Genomic DNA, 17,580 nt, shown 5'->3' on the forward strand with positions numbered 1-17,580 from the left:
GTGGTACAATTTTTCAAAGGAGCCCTCAATAGGCTTAGTGTCATGGCATTTTGCATCCTCCTCCCTTCTACTAGTGATGGTCTAAAATTTGTGGGCCAACAGAGGTGAGGCAAAGAACCTCACCCCTCCACTGGTGCAAAGGCCTATCCACAAGTATGGCTGTATGCTGGACCGGTAGTCAGTGACGGGTATGATCCAATTGCAGTGGTACCAACCTAAGACAGGAGGCTGACGCCTAGAGGTCAGTTCATCCGATGACGGGTAAGAACCATATGTTGAATTGGACTGCCTAACAGGCATGGTCCCTAAGCCACATTGCTTGTTGTTTAATTAAACAAAAAGGGGGAGATGCTGAGAGCCACAGCCGAGTCTGTATGGCCCCTGGCATTTTGCCAACAGTATTGATTGACAGGAGAGGCATTACTATCCGCCTCTGCCGCAACTTTTGAGTTCTCGCACTATTTTGGAGTTCTCGTGGGGATTTCCGGGGATTCCCCGAGAGTTCCCATTGGTTGGGGAAGTGCAGGAGGAGGGATTTCCGGGAGAGATATTTCCGGCTGGGGGTTCCTGGACAAGCCTCGTGGCGTTCAGGGAGGATTCCCCGGGAGCTGTGTGAAGTGTTTTCCTGCAGTTTAAAAATAAAGTTTGTTCCTGCTTCAGTGGCTCGTGATTTGTGCCCAGCCAGACTGCGGCAAAGGACAGTCATTAATTTCCCTAAATGTTTTAATGATGATATACATGTACATTAATAACATACATATGTATTACTAGCATAACAATATGTATGTACCATGGAGAAAATTATTTTTGTGTAGCTTTATTTCCTCAGTTAGAAATTAAAGTATTTATCTGAATTACCTTAAAGATTCCTTCACAGTTAAGTAAATAGTGTCTCTATCTCAGATGCAGAGAGCTATATATTGAGCTATCTCATACTTCACATTCCTTTGATAAAAAAACAAACAAACCATGCCTTGAGGCCTAAAACTTTGTGTGGAGTGGAACCACACCTTATTAGTCTATATTTTTAAAGACTAATATTTACTATTTAACACAATATGAACTAAATTGAGCATGAGAACAAATCTCTGTTTTAATGATTTGTAAAAACTATATGGCTGTTATTTTCAAATACATATATATTACCGAGTTAATATTATTAATCTCCTAATAGGAGGCAATTGCAGTAGTGGTCACTAGGAATTCAGGCATACTCACTAACCATTACAGTTCACTTGTGGAATCAAGAATCAAGGGAATGGTTTGTTCAATTGTGAGAATAAGACTGAGTACTCCTAGAAAAGATGTCTTTACAGTTATGGGAACACTGATTGGTTATGGAGCTCACAAAGATTTTAAAAATTTAGATTATTCTACAGTTTTAGAGAGAAAATAAAATAAAATATGTTACTTCTATGCTGGCTTATGTTAGTAATTATTTGTGATTGTATATATAGTGATGGAACATTAGAAAGTACCCACACAATTAGTTTATGTACATATTAACATATGTAAAACATATCAATTATAGTATACAAAAAAGTACACTATAAAACATATCAATTTTAGGGGCTGGGGATGTGGCTCAAGTGGTAGCACCCTTGCCTGGCATCCGTGCAGCCCGGGGGTTCCATCCTCAGCACATACAAACAAAGATGTTGTGTCCACCAATAACTAAAAAATAAATAAATATTAAAAACTCTCTCTCTCTCTCTCTCTCTGTGTGTGTGTGTGTCTCTTTAAAAAAATATCAATTTTAGGATGCAAACACACACAAACACATACATACATGCACTTTAAGCATCTTGACAACATTAATCCAGTTCATTTCATGGAAATTATATGAGGCATTCAGGATACAAGTCTCTCATCATCTTTTTCTTTTCTTCATCCAGGGAGACCCACTACAATATATGAAACAATGGGGAAAGCTGATTTTTGGCTCATTCGAACCTATTGGGATTTAGAATTTCCTCGTCCACTTTTACCAAATTTTGACTTTGTTGGAGGACTCCACTGTAAACCTGCCAAACCCCTCCCTAAGGTAAATCTGCTCCTGTTTGTTCTGTTTAAAGATTGACATTTTGGGTAGAAATGATTCTACATTCCTAATTCAGAGATTTTGAGTCAAAGATATGAAAAGCAAGATAAAGAGTTCTGCCAATTATACTCGGCATTTCTATGCCATCAAACATTCTGGCATTTCATTATTGTCACAGAAGAAAATAGGAAATCTGGCATCCTCTGAGACTAGTCATTAAAATTATGCCTTCATTATATAATTCATAAGAAAAAATCAATCAATTATTCTACTAAATATAAAGAAAATATTTATTAAGTGACTCACATCTACCAGAGGTAAATGCTAGATACAGAGAGATATAAAGTTGACACAGTTTCTGCATCATCCAGACCTTACATTCAAGCTGAGTACAAAGACTATAACAAGGAATAAATTTGTGTGTGTTATCATAAGGAAATTATACAATGCTAAGGAAACCTCCAGCAAAGATCATGAGAAACATCCTAGAATCCTTGATAACTAAGGTGAGGTCTAAAGAATGCACAGGATAAGAAAAGGGGTTGAGGGAGAGAGGAAGACACAAAAAGAAAAGCACATACAATAAAAATAAATAGTAAGGGAAACTCCCAAGAACGTCAAGAGTGCCGCAGTCTGGCTGGGCACAAAATCATGAGCCACTCAAACAGGAACAAAGTTTTTATTTTTTGAAACTGCCGCCAATGTCCGGTACCGCCCGGGAAGATTTTTTCCACCCACGCGGCCTCCTCTCGGACGGCAGAGAGAGCTCCTCCCCCGGAACTCCCTCCTACTGTACTTCCCCAGCCAATGGGAACTCTCCAGGAGTCCTGTAGCTGGCCTAGGTGAACATCAGGAGTCCAATATCCATATGAATGCAAATCTTAACATAATCATATCATCTCAATGGCTAGCTGGCTTCACCTTTCGACCAAAAATGCCATGCATCATATACTTGGCTCTTAGCACAAGAGTAGTGTAGCAGGAGTAGGACAGCAAAGAGCAGATAATGCTAGAGAGGTAAGTGAAAGTTAGGTAACTAGGAGTTTAAAGAATCTATTAAGTGCATTGGGGATTCCATGAAAAGAGTTAAGCATAAGAGAGATGTGAAGGGGCTGAGGTTGTGGCTCAGCAGTAGAGCACTTTCCTAGCATGTGTGAGGCCCTGGGTTCCATCCTCAGGACCACATAAAAATAAATAAATAAACAGATAAATAAATACATAAAATAGATTTCATCCAACTACAATTGAAAAGTAATTTTTTTTTAAAGAGAGAGATGTGAATAAATTTTCTCTTTTTAAAAAATCTCAAAATGCAGTCACCAAATTGGATTGTAGAGGGAAGGATAATACAGAGGAAACACTCAGAAAGTTGTTGCAAGACTGCACATAACAAATGATGTAAACATGGATGAGGTAGTTCTTACATGTGATGATGCTTACTTATCTGTTAATAGTTCAATTTCATATTGTGTTACATGGAAAATATATATAATACTGATACACAATATCCTTGGTACAAACATAGGATCCATAGTAATATTAGCTGTTGTAATTATTTCTTTTTTGTATCTATAAAACAATTTTTTTCCTTCTAAATAACTGAACTTTGTTATCTACTTTTAAAGATCCTAACTATACCAAAAAGGTAGGCTTAATGTTTAGAAATAATAATATTTGGGTGTTTTTACAGGTAATTCATTTTAACATACCCAAAACACTACTGTGTACATGAATTTGGATTATATTCAACTTGAGAGAAAAAAAACAATATGGCTGAAACTAACTACCGTAGGTATTCTCTTGTAAATGTAACCAGTTCAGGTCTTGTATGGTAGTTCTGTAAGGATCCCACGAAATGTCGGAGAAAGAGACCACCAAGTGACCACTCATGCAATTGGCAGAAGGGGGATTTATTGAACCAGCATGCTGGGGCTCCTGCCCACTCAAGAAGGGAAAGCAGCCCAGAGCCCCGAGCAGGGGCTGAGCACTGCTTAAGTACACTTTTTGGGGAGGGCGGAGGGCCTTGTATACATCAGAACAAATCATCATGAGGCGCGGGAAAATTGAATAACAACTCCTAAACATGATTGGTTCATTCATTGGCGGGAACAGGTCAGGCTGGAGTGATAGGTCATTCCTAAGGAGGGGGTTACATTTAAACTGATTGGTCCAGGCCCTGCAATGCCTACGTACGACCACACAGAGCCCTTATTAAACAACCAAATAGTCAGGGGAAATATTTACTGGGCAGTTCCAAGCATTGTCTCAACAGCTACAGAAATTTCAGGTTTTGCAGGTAGCATAGAAACCTAACGATACCTAATCCTTTACATTTTAACTCAGACCTTGCAGCTTAGAAACTTTACAACACCCGGTCTTTTACCCTTTAACTTTTACGCTTTAACTTCAATTTCTTTTACCCTTACAGTTCCCAATAATATCAATTAGTTAATATGTAAAAGACATAATGGATATAATTACACATATAACAGAAACTAGTTTTCTTTTTTTAAAAAATTCTAATTTGTTATATATGACAGCAGAATGCATTACAATTCATATTACACATATGGAGCACAATATTTCATGTCTCTGCTTGTACACAAAGTAGAGTTACACCATTCATGTCTTTATATATGTACTTAGGGTAATGATGTCTATCACATTCCACTGTCTTTCCTATATCTTCTCTTCCCTCCCACCCCTTTGCCATACCTACAGTTGATCTATTCATCCCAAGCCCCCCACCATCTCCATTATGAGTTAGCCCCCTTATATCAGAGAAAACACTCAGCTTTTGTTTTTTGGGGATTGGTTAACTTCACTTAGCATTATATTCTCTAACGCCATGCATTTAATGGCAAATTCCATGATTTTATTCTCTTTTAATGCTGAGTAATATTTCATTGTGTATATATGCCACATTTTCTTTATCCATTCATATACTGAAGGGCGTATAGGTTGGTTTCACAGTTTAGCCATTGTGAATTATTCTGCTATAAACATTGATGTGGCTGTGTGCCTATAGTATGCTGTTTTTAAGTCCTTTGGGTATAAACTGAAGAGTGTGATAGCTGGGTCAAATGATGGTTCCATTCTGAGTTGTCCAAGGAATCTCCATACTGCTTTCCAATGCTGCACCATTTTGTAGTCCCACCAGCAATGTATGAGTGTGCCTTTTCCCCCACATTCTCACCAACACTCATTGATGTTTGTATTTTTAATAGCTGCCATTCTGACTGGAGTGAGATTAAATCTTGAAGTAGTTTTGACTTGCATTTCCCTAATTGCCAAAGATGTTGAACATTTTTTCATATATTTGTTGATTGATTGTATATAATCTTCTGAGAAGTGTGTGTTCATTCCTTGGCCCAGTTATTGATTGGGTTATTTGTTTTTGTGGTGTTTAACTTTTTCAGTTCTTTATACATCCCAGAGATTAGTGTTCTGTCTGATATGCATATGGTAAAAACTTGCTCCCCAAATGTAGGTTCTCTTTTTACCTAATTAATTGTTTCTTTTGCTGAGAAGAAGCGTTTTAGTTTGAATCCATCCCATTTATTGATCCTTGATTTTAAATCTCGTGCTATAGGTGTCTTATTAAAGAAGTTGGGCCTAATCCGACATGATGGAGTTTTGGGCCTACTTTTTCTTCTATTAGGTACAGTGTCTGTGGTTTAATTCCTGTGTCCTTAATCCACTTTGAGTTGAGTTTTGTACATGGTGAGAGATAGGGGTTTAATTTCATTTTGTTGCATATAGATTTCCAGTTTTCCCAGCACTGTTTCTCCAGTGTATGTTTTTGGCACCTTTGTCTAATATAAAATAACTTAAATTATGTGAGTTTGTCTCTGTGTTCTCTATTCTATATCACTGGTCTACAAGTCTACTTTTGTGCCAATACCATCTGTTTTTGTTACTATTGCTCTGTAGTATAGGGTAAGATCTGGTATAGTGATGCTACCTACTTCACGCTAAGGATTGCTTTAGATATTCAGGCTCTCTTATTTTTCCAGATGAATTTCATGACTGCTTTTTCTATTTCTATGAGAAATGTCATTGGGATATTGATTGGGATTGCATTAAATCAGTATGATTCTTTGGTAGTATGATCATTTTGACAAAATTAATTCAGCCTATCCAAGAACAAGGGAGATCTTTTGCTCTTCTAAGGTCTTCTTTAATTTGTTTTTTTAGAATTCTGTAGTTTTCATTGTAGAGGACTTTCATGTCTTTTGTTAAATTTATTCCCAAGTATTTTATTTATTTATTTATTTATTTGTTTATTTATTCATTTATTTATTTATTTTTGAGGCTTTTGTAGATGGGGTAGTTTTCCTTGTTTCCCTTTCAGAGGATTTGTCACTGAATTTCAGAAATGCATTTGATTTAAAGGGTGTTGATTTTATGTCCTGCTACATTGCTGATTTCATTTACTAGTTTTAGATGTTTTCTGGTGGAATTTTTTGGGTCTTCTAAGTATAGAATCATATAGCCGGTAAATAGTGCTAATTTGAGTTCTCTTTTCCTATCTGTATCCCTTTATTTTCTTTTATCTGTCTAATTGCTCTGGCCAGTGTTTCAAGAACTATATTAAATAGAAGTGGTGAAAGAGAGCATCCCTGTCTTGTTCCAATTTTTAGAGAGAATGCTTTCAATTTGTCTCCATTTAGAATGATGTTGGTCTTGGGCTTAAGATAGATAGCTTTTACCATGTTGAGATATGTTCCTATTATCCCTAGTGTTTCTAGTGTTTTGAACATGAAGGGGTACTGTATTTTTTTGCCAGTTCTATAAAAGGTCCAGAGGAACACACACTAGTGTGCAACAGTTCCCATTGGTCATATGAGGTGGTGATAAGGGTTATTTACAGCCACTTATACACAGTTCATTATTGTGGAACTTCAATATTATTTACAAATTTCAGGGCAAAAGATGATACATATAAACAACCCAAACAAATGATCACCCATATATATGTATCATTCCAATGCAGTGAAAATGCTGATTGTGGATCAGTATGGTTCTGAAATGGACAAGTAGAGGATTATTAGGATTATGTAAAAGAAAATCCAACCACACTACTTATATTCTGAATGCCAGTGATTGTTAATCTCCAGCTTTTATGGGATGTTATAGAGGAAAGCACTGAGAAACTCTCACAAATTATAAAGTGAAAAAATAAGTATTATAGAGATAAGAACTATAAACATGTAAAAAAAAATCCCAGTAACTTTTCTTCAGTGCTCACTAGGAGAGAAATAAGTACTAATAATTTCAAATTAAAAAATTATCCAGGTAACCTGCCTAGAATAAACCCAAGTGATTTCCTAGAAATGTAACAATTGAAGCCAAGTAAAGTACTAGCTATAGTGTCTAACAAAAAATTGACATTAGTAATGAATAGAGTTATAAATTAAGAGTCTACATGTAATAATTTCTAACATCACCTCTCAAATTACTGTTTAATGGCTCTAGGTAATTTCTTCCTGACACACAAACACAAGCACACACAGGGAGACATGTTTATACAAGTAAGCCTAGTAGAACTTGAATGCCATAATACACATCTCTTTCAAAAGGGTGAGAGATAAGGGTCTAGTTTAATTTTGATAAATGTTTGGATCAATTTAAAAATAGCCATTGACACCAAATTCCTAATAATACATGATTTTTCTCCTCTTAGTTTACATAGAAATTATTTCTAGTATTTTCTGTTTCTCTTTTTTTCAACACTTTTATTGGTGCATTATAGTTATACCTAATGATGGGATTTTATGTTACAAATTCATACATTCACACAATATAACAATATAATTTGGCCAATATAATTTTCCAGAAATTCCCCATTTTTCCCCACCTCCCACCCATTGATCCCTTTCTCACCTGATCTCCCTTTGATTTTCATGAGATCCATCCCATCTTTATTTTCCTTTTTCCTCTCTAGCTTTTACATATGAGAGAAAACATACAACCTTTGACCTGAGTTTGACTTATTTCACTTAATGTAATGATCTTTAGTTCTTTGGGCTGAATAAAACTCCATTGTGTATATAGACCACATTTTCTTTATTCATTCATTCATTGGCAGACACCTAGACTGATTCCATAATTTGTCCATTTTGAATTATATTGCTGTAAAATGGGTATGTGTATATCCCTGTAATAAGACGACTTTAAATCTTTAGGATAAATACTGAGAAGTGGTATACCTGATTGTTCCATGCTTACTCTTTTAATGAATCTCCATACTGATTTCCATAGCCATTTACAATGCCTCCAATTGTGTAAAAGTATTCGTTTTTCTCCATATCCTCTCCAGCATTTATTACCCTTTTTATTTTCAATGACTACTATTTTGACTAGTATAAGATGAAATCTCAGTATAGTTTTGATTTTCCTAATTGGTTATGATATTAAGCATTTTATCATATTTTTGTTGGCTATTTATACTTCTTCTTATGAGAAGCATCTGTTTAATTTATTTTCCACTTATTAATTGGGTTATTTGATTTTTAGTGTAAAGTTTATTGAATTCTTTATATATTCTAGATATTAATCCTTTGTCAGAAGGTAGATAGCAAAGATTTTCTTCCATCTTATAAGTTCTCTCTTCACAATTCTGATTGTTTCCTTTGCTGTGCAGAAGCTATTTAATTTGATGCCTTCCTATTTATTATCTCTTGGCATTGTTTTCTGACCTCTAGAGGTCTTATTTGAGAAAGTCATTGTCTGTGCTTATATGCTGGAATGTTGACCCTATGTTTTCTTCTAGGAGTTGTATTATATTTACTTTAATTTCTAGGTCATTGATTTTTGTGAAGGGTGAGAGATAAGGGTCTAGTTTAATTCTTCTGCAGTTTTCCCATCATCATTTATTAAAGAGGTAATCTTTACTCCAATGTATGTTTTTGGCACCATTGTCAAGGATCAGATGACTATACATATGTGGGGTTTTCTCTGTCTTCTATTCCGTACTACTAATCAATGTGTCTGCTTTTATGCCAGTAACAAGCAGTTTTTGTTACTACAGAAGTGGTATGCCTGGGTGATATGATGGCTCCATGCTCTATAGTATAATTTGAATACAGATATTGTGAGGTCTCCAGGATTGCTTTTTAAATTTAGATTTGCATTCACTATTCTGGGTTTTTTTATTTTTCCAGTTGAATTTTAGGAGTGTTTATTGTAGTTCTGTGAAGGACATCATTGGTATTTTTATGTGGATTGCATTGAATCTGTATATTGCTTTGGATAGTTGGCAATTTCAACAATATTAATTCTACCTCTCCATGAACATGGGAGGCCTTTCTAATTTCTTATGTGTCTTCTTTAATTTCTTTCTTTAATTGTAGAGGTCTTTCAACTCTTTTGTTAGACTTATTCCTAGGGGCTTTTAGTTTGCTTGTTTTGTTTTGAGGCTATTGTGAGTGGAATCATTCTCCTGATTTTTTTCTCTGCTTATTCAGTGTCAGTATATAGGAAAGCTATTGATTTTTGTATGTTGATTTATAATAAGCTATTTTGTCAAATTTATATATTAGCTCTAGCAATCTTTGGGTAGAGTCCTTTGGGTCTTCTGTGTATAGAATTATACATTTACAAAATAATAATTTGACTTCTTTCTTTCTTATTTTTGTATCTCATATATATCTTTCTTTTCTAACTGCTCTTCTTCTGGTTTTGGAATTGGTTTGTTCTTCTTTTTCAAGGGCCTTGAAATGAATAGCTTTTTTATGTGGAATCATTATGATTTTATTATACAGGCACTCAGCTATAAACTTTTCTCTTTAAACTGCTTTCATACTAATCCAGAGATTATGATTTGTTGTATTACTCTTCTAATTTGAGTCTAAGAATTTTTAAATTTTTCTCTTGATTCTTCTATAATCCATTTTTTGGGGGGGTTGTTTGTTTCATTCAAAACAGTCTGTTCAATTTTCATATGTTTACATAGTTTGGGTATGGTTTTAGAAATCATGCTGATTTCTAATTTAATCCCATTATATTCAGATAGGATATAATAAATTATACCAATTATTCTGTATTTGAGGAGAGTGGCTTTGTCATCATAAATATGGTCTGTTTTGGGGATGGTTTCATAAGATGCTAAGAAGAAAGTGTATTCAGATGTTGTTGAATGAAATATTCTATAGATATCTTTAAGTTCATTAGACTTATAATATTTTTCAGATCCAAAGAGTCTTCTCTTTGACTTTATGTTTGAATGACCTTGATAAACAAACTGTATTAAATCACCCAGTATTATAAACAAACTGTATTAAATCACCCAGTATTATTGTATTCATGTCTATCTGAGGCTTTAATATAAGTAGGGTTTCCTTTATGTAATTAGTTGGACCCATGTTTGTGACTTAAATATTTATAATTGTTATATCCTCTTTTTAAATTATTTCCTTTACCAGTAGGAAGTGACTATCTTTGTCTCTTTGATTAATTTTGTTTTGAAGTTTACTTTGTCAGATATGAGATTAGCTAATCCTGCTTATTTTATCTTACCCTTTGCATTATATATTATTTTTATGCTTTTGCTTCAGCCTTTGGCTGTTTTTATCTGTAAGGTGCATACTTTACAAACAATGTATCATTGGGTCTTCTTTTATAATCCATTCTGACAGACTATGTTTTAATTGGAGAACTGAGACCATTTATATTCAATATAATTACAAAGGGAAGTTTATTAATTCCTGTCATTTTGATTTATTTATGTTTAATTTGGTCCTGTTTCTCATTTCCTTAATTATTCTTCAAATCAGATTTGTTCATTTTTGAACTCTATGGTCTGTTTTTCATTTCTTCCAAAAGAATTATTTTATTAAATATCTTCTGTACTGTTGATTTAGTTGCTCTGAATTCTTTTACTTTCTGCTTATCTAGGAAAGTTTTAATTTGATTTTGAAGAATAGCTTTGCTGTGTATAGCAGTCTTGGTTGACAGTTATTTTCTTTCAGGAGTTGGAACTTATCACTCCAAGATCTTCTGGCTTTTAGAGTTTGTGCTGAGAAATGAGAAGTGATTCTGATTGTCTTGCCTCTAAATGTAACCTGACAATTTTCTCTTAAGGATTTTAAAAGTCTATTCTTGTTCTGTATGTTAGGCATTTTAATTATAATGTGTTGTAGAAAGTTTCTTTATCTATCCTGTGTATTTGGGGTTCTATATCTGGATATATCCTTCTGTATCTGGGTATCTGTCTTATTCTCAAAGTTTGAAAAATTTTCTGTTATTATTTTCCTAAAGAGGCTATCAATTTCTCTTATCCTGCCTTTCACAATCCTCCTCAATTCCAATGGTTCTTAAATTTAATCTCTTAATGTTTTCCCAATATTCTTGTATGTTCTGGTCATGGTTACATATTTTCTTTACTTTAAAATTGCCTAAATGTTCAATGCTGACCATTTTTTCTTTTATATCTCAGATTCTGTCTTCAGCATTGTCTACTGTATTATAGAGATTTCAAACTGAACATTTTATTTATTTTGTCTTTCATTTCCAAGAGTCACATTTGGTTCTCTTTCAATATTTCTTATTTAATTTTTCATTTATATTCTATAATAACATACTTAGTTCATTCAATTGTTTTTCTGTGTTCTCTAGGAATTCATTGATCATTTTTATAGTGAGTTTTAAAATTCTTTATCTGATATTTTATTTATTACAATATCTTTGGGGTCAGTTGTTGGTGAATTATAAACTTTATGTGGTTTAATATTACCTTGCTTTTACATATTTGTTATAGACCTGTGTTGAATTTTATATAACTTTTAGATGGGGATATTTCTTTCACTCTATATAGGGCATTGTCTTTACTTTCCAACATGTCCTAGAATGATCTGGATTGAGGCACTCTTGTAAATGTGGTATTCACAGGCTTTGCATTAATTCTTTCTGATTTTGCTGTGGCAATGGATTTCCATAGGTGGAAGCTAAAAGCCCACCCCCAGCTGTTTCTACTTAAGGTGGCTTTATAAATAGTTTGTGTTTTTATCTTTGTATTAAAGTATAGACAGAGATTGAGTTTCATTAATTTGTATGTGGAGGAAGGTAAACTGTATTTTGGCTGAATTTATTTTAGCTGGAGACTTCTCTACCCTGTACTTGTAGTAACACTATAGATATCCAGTTACAGAATAGGTGGAATCAAACAATAGAAACAAATTATACAAACAATAAACAGCATTAAAATAAATAGTTGGATTCTACTATGACTTCTACAATGTCAATTGCTACCAAAAAAAAAAAAAAAACACAGAAATGGTGGGGTCAGCAATTGCCAATAACAACATCAACAATAACAAAATGGTGTATAACCATACTAGATACAGCATTAAAACAAGAAACAGGTATCAAGGATGTCATCCACATAAGTAATAATTTCAAGAGTGTTAATGGTGGAAACAGGACTTATATAAAACAATTAGTTCTAAAAGATGATGAAAAATACAGTTAAGAGGAAATGCAGCATGATAGGAAGGAAGAAAAGGGTTTGCAATTTTCAAAAGTGAACAGAGAGAATGCAGCAGAAGTGTGGCAGGTGACAGTTATGAGGATGGAGGAGAAAAAAAGAAAAAAGTAAAGGAAGAGAGAAAAAGAAAATAGATTTTGGCTATCAGCAGGAGAAGAAAAGAGAGGAAGAGAAACGAACAAATAAAAACAATACAAAATGAACAAAAATATACAGATCAAAAATCCTAACCCTCAAAAGACAAGGCAAAGGAAATAACTACATTTTTTAAAAATGCTAAGAAAAAAATGTAGATATATGTCCATGAACCACTGGAAGAACACACACACACACACAGAGAGAGAGAGAGAGAGAGGGAGAGAGAGAGAGAGAAAATAAGAAAAAGTAAAAATATTCTTAATGATAAATGAAAAAATAATTTCAACTGAAGTGGTCAAAATAGTCAGCAAGAATGGATGATCACTGACTATGCCCAACTATCTTTGTTTCCATTTCTTCTTAAGCTATGTAAGAAGAGCCAGAGCAAGGGATGGAATTTGTTATCCTCTTTCTCCTTGTGTTTGTCTCTGAGGTACCAGTTGGAGTTGCCTAAGGCTGTAGCTGTTTTAAACAAGTGACAGCTTTCCTTCTTACCAGTATGACATAGGATGGAATGGGAAGAACTGTTAGTTGGAGCTTTGCCTACACAGACAGATCTATGCACACCAAGCTGTGGTGTTGTATGAGGGGAGTCCTGATGGATGAGGCTTAGGTCTAATCAGAGCTCAAGGGCTTTGTTGGAAGTCTGATCTGAAGAGAGTAAATGGGACACACACCTAGGGCCTGGCAGTTGCTGATCTCTGTAGGGAGTCTGAATCTCAGTAGCCTCCCAAGAATTCTATTCATTTGGCTGTGTTAAGATGCTATTCCAAAATCCCAAATAAAACTCTGGGTTTTTTGAAGGAAAGACAAAGGATATGTTTTGGCCAGGGCCAAGGGAGAAGAAAGCAGACAGTTCTATGGCCCAAGACACTGAACACTGGTGGCGGGGGAGGGAGGACAGCTTAAAAACACAAAAACCACAAATAATGGGGGTGGAAGAGGCAAGTACAATCATAGGACACAATTCATAAAGTGGAAAGCACCAAGTTCTCAGAATTGGCACCTTTTTATACATAATCAGGAAGCAAACTTGCATTAGTTCCAGAGTTTAAATACATGTGGTCATTGTGCAAGTGGGTGAGGGTAGAGATGTCAACTCTGTGTGAGTGGGCTCATGCAGAAAGGGGGACCAGTTCTGCACAGGGTGAGATGTCTGAGCAAAATGCAGTCAGCCTGACTTAATTTTCAAATTAGCCCATAACAGCAGGGGAGCTCATCCTCCATTTATTCTGAGGTCCACCAATATAGATCTCCCAGGCTTAGGCTCTGAGTATTTCTACACCTGCATTTTCAGATTCTCTACCCACTTCACCTGGTCACATGAACCACCAGTCTCAAAGGAAAAGCAAGTTGTGCTCCCACTTTGCTTTTTTGACTTGATTCCCCTGGAGTAAAATCTTCTCTGTGCCTGTTTCCCTTCCATTTAACTAGGTACTCACTAGGCCACACAGTAGGCATTGCAGCAGTGTTTGCTCTGATCTCCCAGTACTAGCAGCAGCTGAAGTATGGCCACTTCAAGATTACTCCACCTCATCTCTCCCCACCTAGTAAAGAAACATAATTTTTCAATCATCAGTGTACAGTGCATCCTCTGGATCAGCTAAGTTCAGGCTGCTTTTCTGATCTCAGGTTTTTTCATATCAAATATGTCCATTGTGTTTTTTTCTCTGGGTTTTCCTTTCTCTGTGGTAGACAGCACCATTACTACTAGTACAGCCACTTCCATAAATACTTTGGTTTCAATGTAGTCTTCTTTGTTTAATGAACCCAAACTTCTGAGTCTCTGAGATAACTCTGATTGTCCAGTACTGAATTTTAGTGAAATCCTTCTTTCACCTACCTCACTAAGAAGCAGTATTCTCACTACTTGTATTTTGATCCTTGGAGGAATTAAGAAGGCAGCCTTCCTCTAATTTGCCATCTTCTATTCCCTCATGTTAAACTTTTTTAATGGAGCAAATGTTTTATTCACAGGAAATGGAAGAATTTGTACAGAGTTCTGGAGAAAATGGTATTGTGGTGTTTTCTCTGGGGACGATGGTTTCTAACATGCCAGAAGAGAAAGCCAATATGATTGCATTTGCTCTTGCACAGATTCCACAAAAGGTAAGAAATAGTGCCCTCTTAATGGATAAGTATGAAAAAATCTGTTAAACTTTATAAAATTTACAAAGGATTTAATTAAAGATGCATCCTTTCTGAAAAAAAAACCTATCATGGTATATATAATTCATGATATATACATATATATACATTCTTTTATATATTTTTTTTCACAGATTCACTGTTAGATTTTAATTCTAAGGGTATCACACCATTTACACAGATACTACATTCTTCCCGGCCACTTCTTCCTTTTCCTTGCAGGATTCCTGAGGGCACCATATACACAGCAAACGTTATCAGAAAGCTATAAAAAGTTAACTCATAACTGGACCACCACAATAATATTAATCAGGTATTGGAAAAGGCTAAATTTTACCATGATTTTAGATAACTTATGCAATCCCTTGTTCCTTCCTTAAGAATAAGCTTCTTGGAATCATATTCCACCTCATCTCTGGCCCAGAACATTGGAGTCTGCCAAACGTGTGCTGAACCTTGGAAACTATGAGTTCAAAATACTCCCATAAAAAAAAAATAGGTTTCCTTAATGAACTGTTCCTGGAGTTTTGAGGAGAAAGGCTACCCAGAGTTGAACAAGCCTTAAACCCTGACTCTAAATTCACACTCAGTCACATGTATTTGCAGAAAAACAAACAAACAAACAAAAAACAGCTTGCACTAACAGATAATGTCTGAGGAAGGAAAATATTTTAAAATGTGTAGAGATTAGCCCTCCCTCAAAGTGGACCCTGTGCATTATAAAATGTGCCCCAAAGAACTTTGCTTCTAAAATATCAGATTAACACCTTTGAAGGAGAAACAAGACAGTCTAAGGAAGAGTTAAGCAGAAGCAAGCCTAGCATGGGGTGGAATTCAGGAGATGCAGCTCCATAAAATGCTTTAATACCACATTTTCTACATACAGAATGCTCTTGTGGTCTTTGGGTGATAGCCATTTACTTTGTAGTTTTCTATCTGATATAGTCTTCTCTTAATCACCCAAGCGTTTTTCTTTTCTGCAGAACTAAAGTTACTTTGCTATTCACATTGCATATAGAAATTAAGCACGTAGAAATTATACTCCAGTTCATGAAGTCTGCTTTCAATTTCCAAAGTCAGCTCCTTGTTTTGGTTTTAGGCATAAAAATATCTTGAATCTGTATGAGACTACCACCAAGACTTTGTAGTACATCATTAAATAACAAACAGTTTTTAAAAATCTAGTGACATCAAAATTTTGCACTTTATTTCAAAACCCATGTAATTATTTACAAGTTGCTAATAAGCTAATATCCACCAATATTGATAAAAGTATAGGTTAAATTGATAAAGTGTGGGTTACAGTTCACATGTGCCAGTGAAATGCTTCTTGTAGTTACTGCTTAGTAAAATGCCAACTAAAACAAGTTACATGTAACTCCTCATTAGAATTCATTTATTTCTCACAAGTAACTGACTGTATTGTTTTGCTTTTGTGTATTAAAAAAACAAAATGCCAAACTGAAATAAGTACCTTAAAGAACTAATGAATATATGTAATGTCCAATCTATGTCACTCAAAAGAAACAAACCTGATAATATTAATTTTAAAAATGAAAGCTAGGGTAAAATACATTAAACAAAATAAATGTGGAGTGGCCCGCGGCGGGACAGAGCTTCAAATCACTCCTGTAAGGTAGGCGGGCCTGCGACCCACAGGCAGAAGAGGAGCAGCTGCCTGCTGAGTGGCAGAGCCGCACCCTCCCCCTGCGCCAGCAAGATAGACGGAACTGTGACCACCCACAGAACAGGCCCAGTGGCCTGCTGAGGGGCAGAGCCGCCCCCCACCCCCCCGTGCCTGCCAGGTAGGCGGACCTGCGACCCACTGGCAGAACAGCCCCAGAGGCCTGCAGAGGGGCAGTGCCGCTGCCTGTACCTGCAATGTAGGCAGAACTGCGACCACCGACAGAACAAGCCTAGCGGCCCGCAGAGGGACAGAGCCGCCGCCCACGCCTGCGAGGGAGACTTTGCAACTATACAAGACCAATATAAATATATAGGGGGAAAATTCAATAGCACAACAGTTTCACCAAGTAGAAAGGAACTCGAACAGTATGAAGAGACAAGGAAAGAAAGGACCACAAGCAATGCAGGTCAACTCAACGTTAGAAGAGGTAATGGCTGCAGCAGATGGAATGTCAGATAAAGAATTCAGGATATACATGCTTCAGATGATCTGGAGTCTCAAGGAAGACATCAGACAGCAAAATCAGACAATGAAAGATCACTTCAACAATGAATTACATAAACAAATCCAAGAAGCAAAAGATCAATTATACAGGGAGATAGAGGTTATAAAAAACAAACAAATAGAAATCCTAGAAATGCAGGAAGCAATAAACCAACTTAAAAACTCAATTGAGAATACTACCAGCAGAGTAGAACACTTAGAAGATAGAACATCAGACAATGAAGATAAAGTATTTCAACTTGAAAAGAACATAGACAGCTCAGCAAGACTGTTAAGAAACCATGAGCAGAACATCCAAGAAATATGGGATAACATCAAGAGACCAAATTTAAGAGGCATTGGGATACAGGAAGGGACAGAGTTTCAAACCAAAGGAATGAGCAATCTATTCAATGAAATAATACGAGAAAACTTCCCAGACTTGAAGAATGAGACAGAATCCCAAATCCTAGAAGCCTACAGGACGCCGAATGTGCAAAATCATAAGAGACCCACACCTAGACACATTATAATGAAGATGCCCAACATACAGAATAAGGAGAGAATTTTAAAAGCTACAAGAGAAAGGAAGCAGAT

At 35.6% G+C, this 17,580-nt stretch overlaps 1 protein-coding gene across 4 annotated transcripts in view; it reads left to right on the forward strand.

The window, feature by feature from the left end:
- LOC107158800 (UDP-glucuronosyltransferase 2B15-like) overlaps positions 1–17,580 on the forward strand; it is a 115,309-nt gene that overhangs the window by 16,591 nt on the left and 81,138 nt on the right. For 3 of the 4 annotated variants that reach the window (XR_007341452.1, XM_048785748.1, XM_048785749.1), the window contains exon 3: positions 1,896–2,044. Coding sequence is in view for 3 of the 4 variants with exons in the window: in XM_048785748.1 (XP_048641705.1) it covers positions 1,896–2,044 (149 nt within the window). In the remaining variant the exon portion in view is untranslated. Of the gene's footprint in view, positions 1–1,895; positions 2,045–14,642; positions 14,775–17,580 lie in introns of all 4 variants that reach the window. The other variant, XM_015505297.2, reaches the window with a different exon arrangement.

The sequence above is a fragment of the Marmota marmota genome, unplaced genomic scaffold (assembly GCF_001458135.2).
Source record: "Marmota marmota marmota unplaced genomic scaffold, marMar, whole genome shotgun sequence".
Lineage (NCBI taxonomy): Eukaryota > Metazoa > Chordata > Mammalia > Rodentia > Sciuridae > Marmota > Marmota marmota.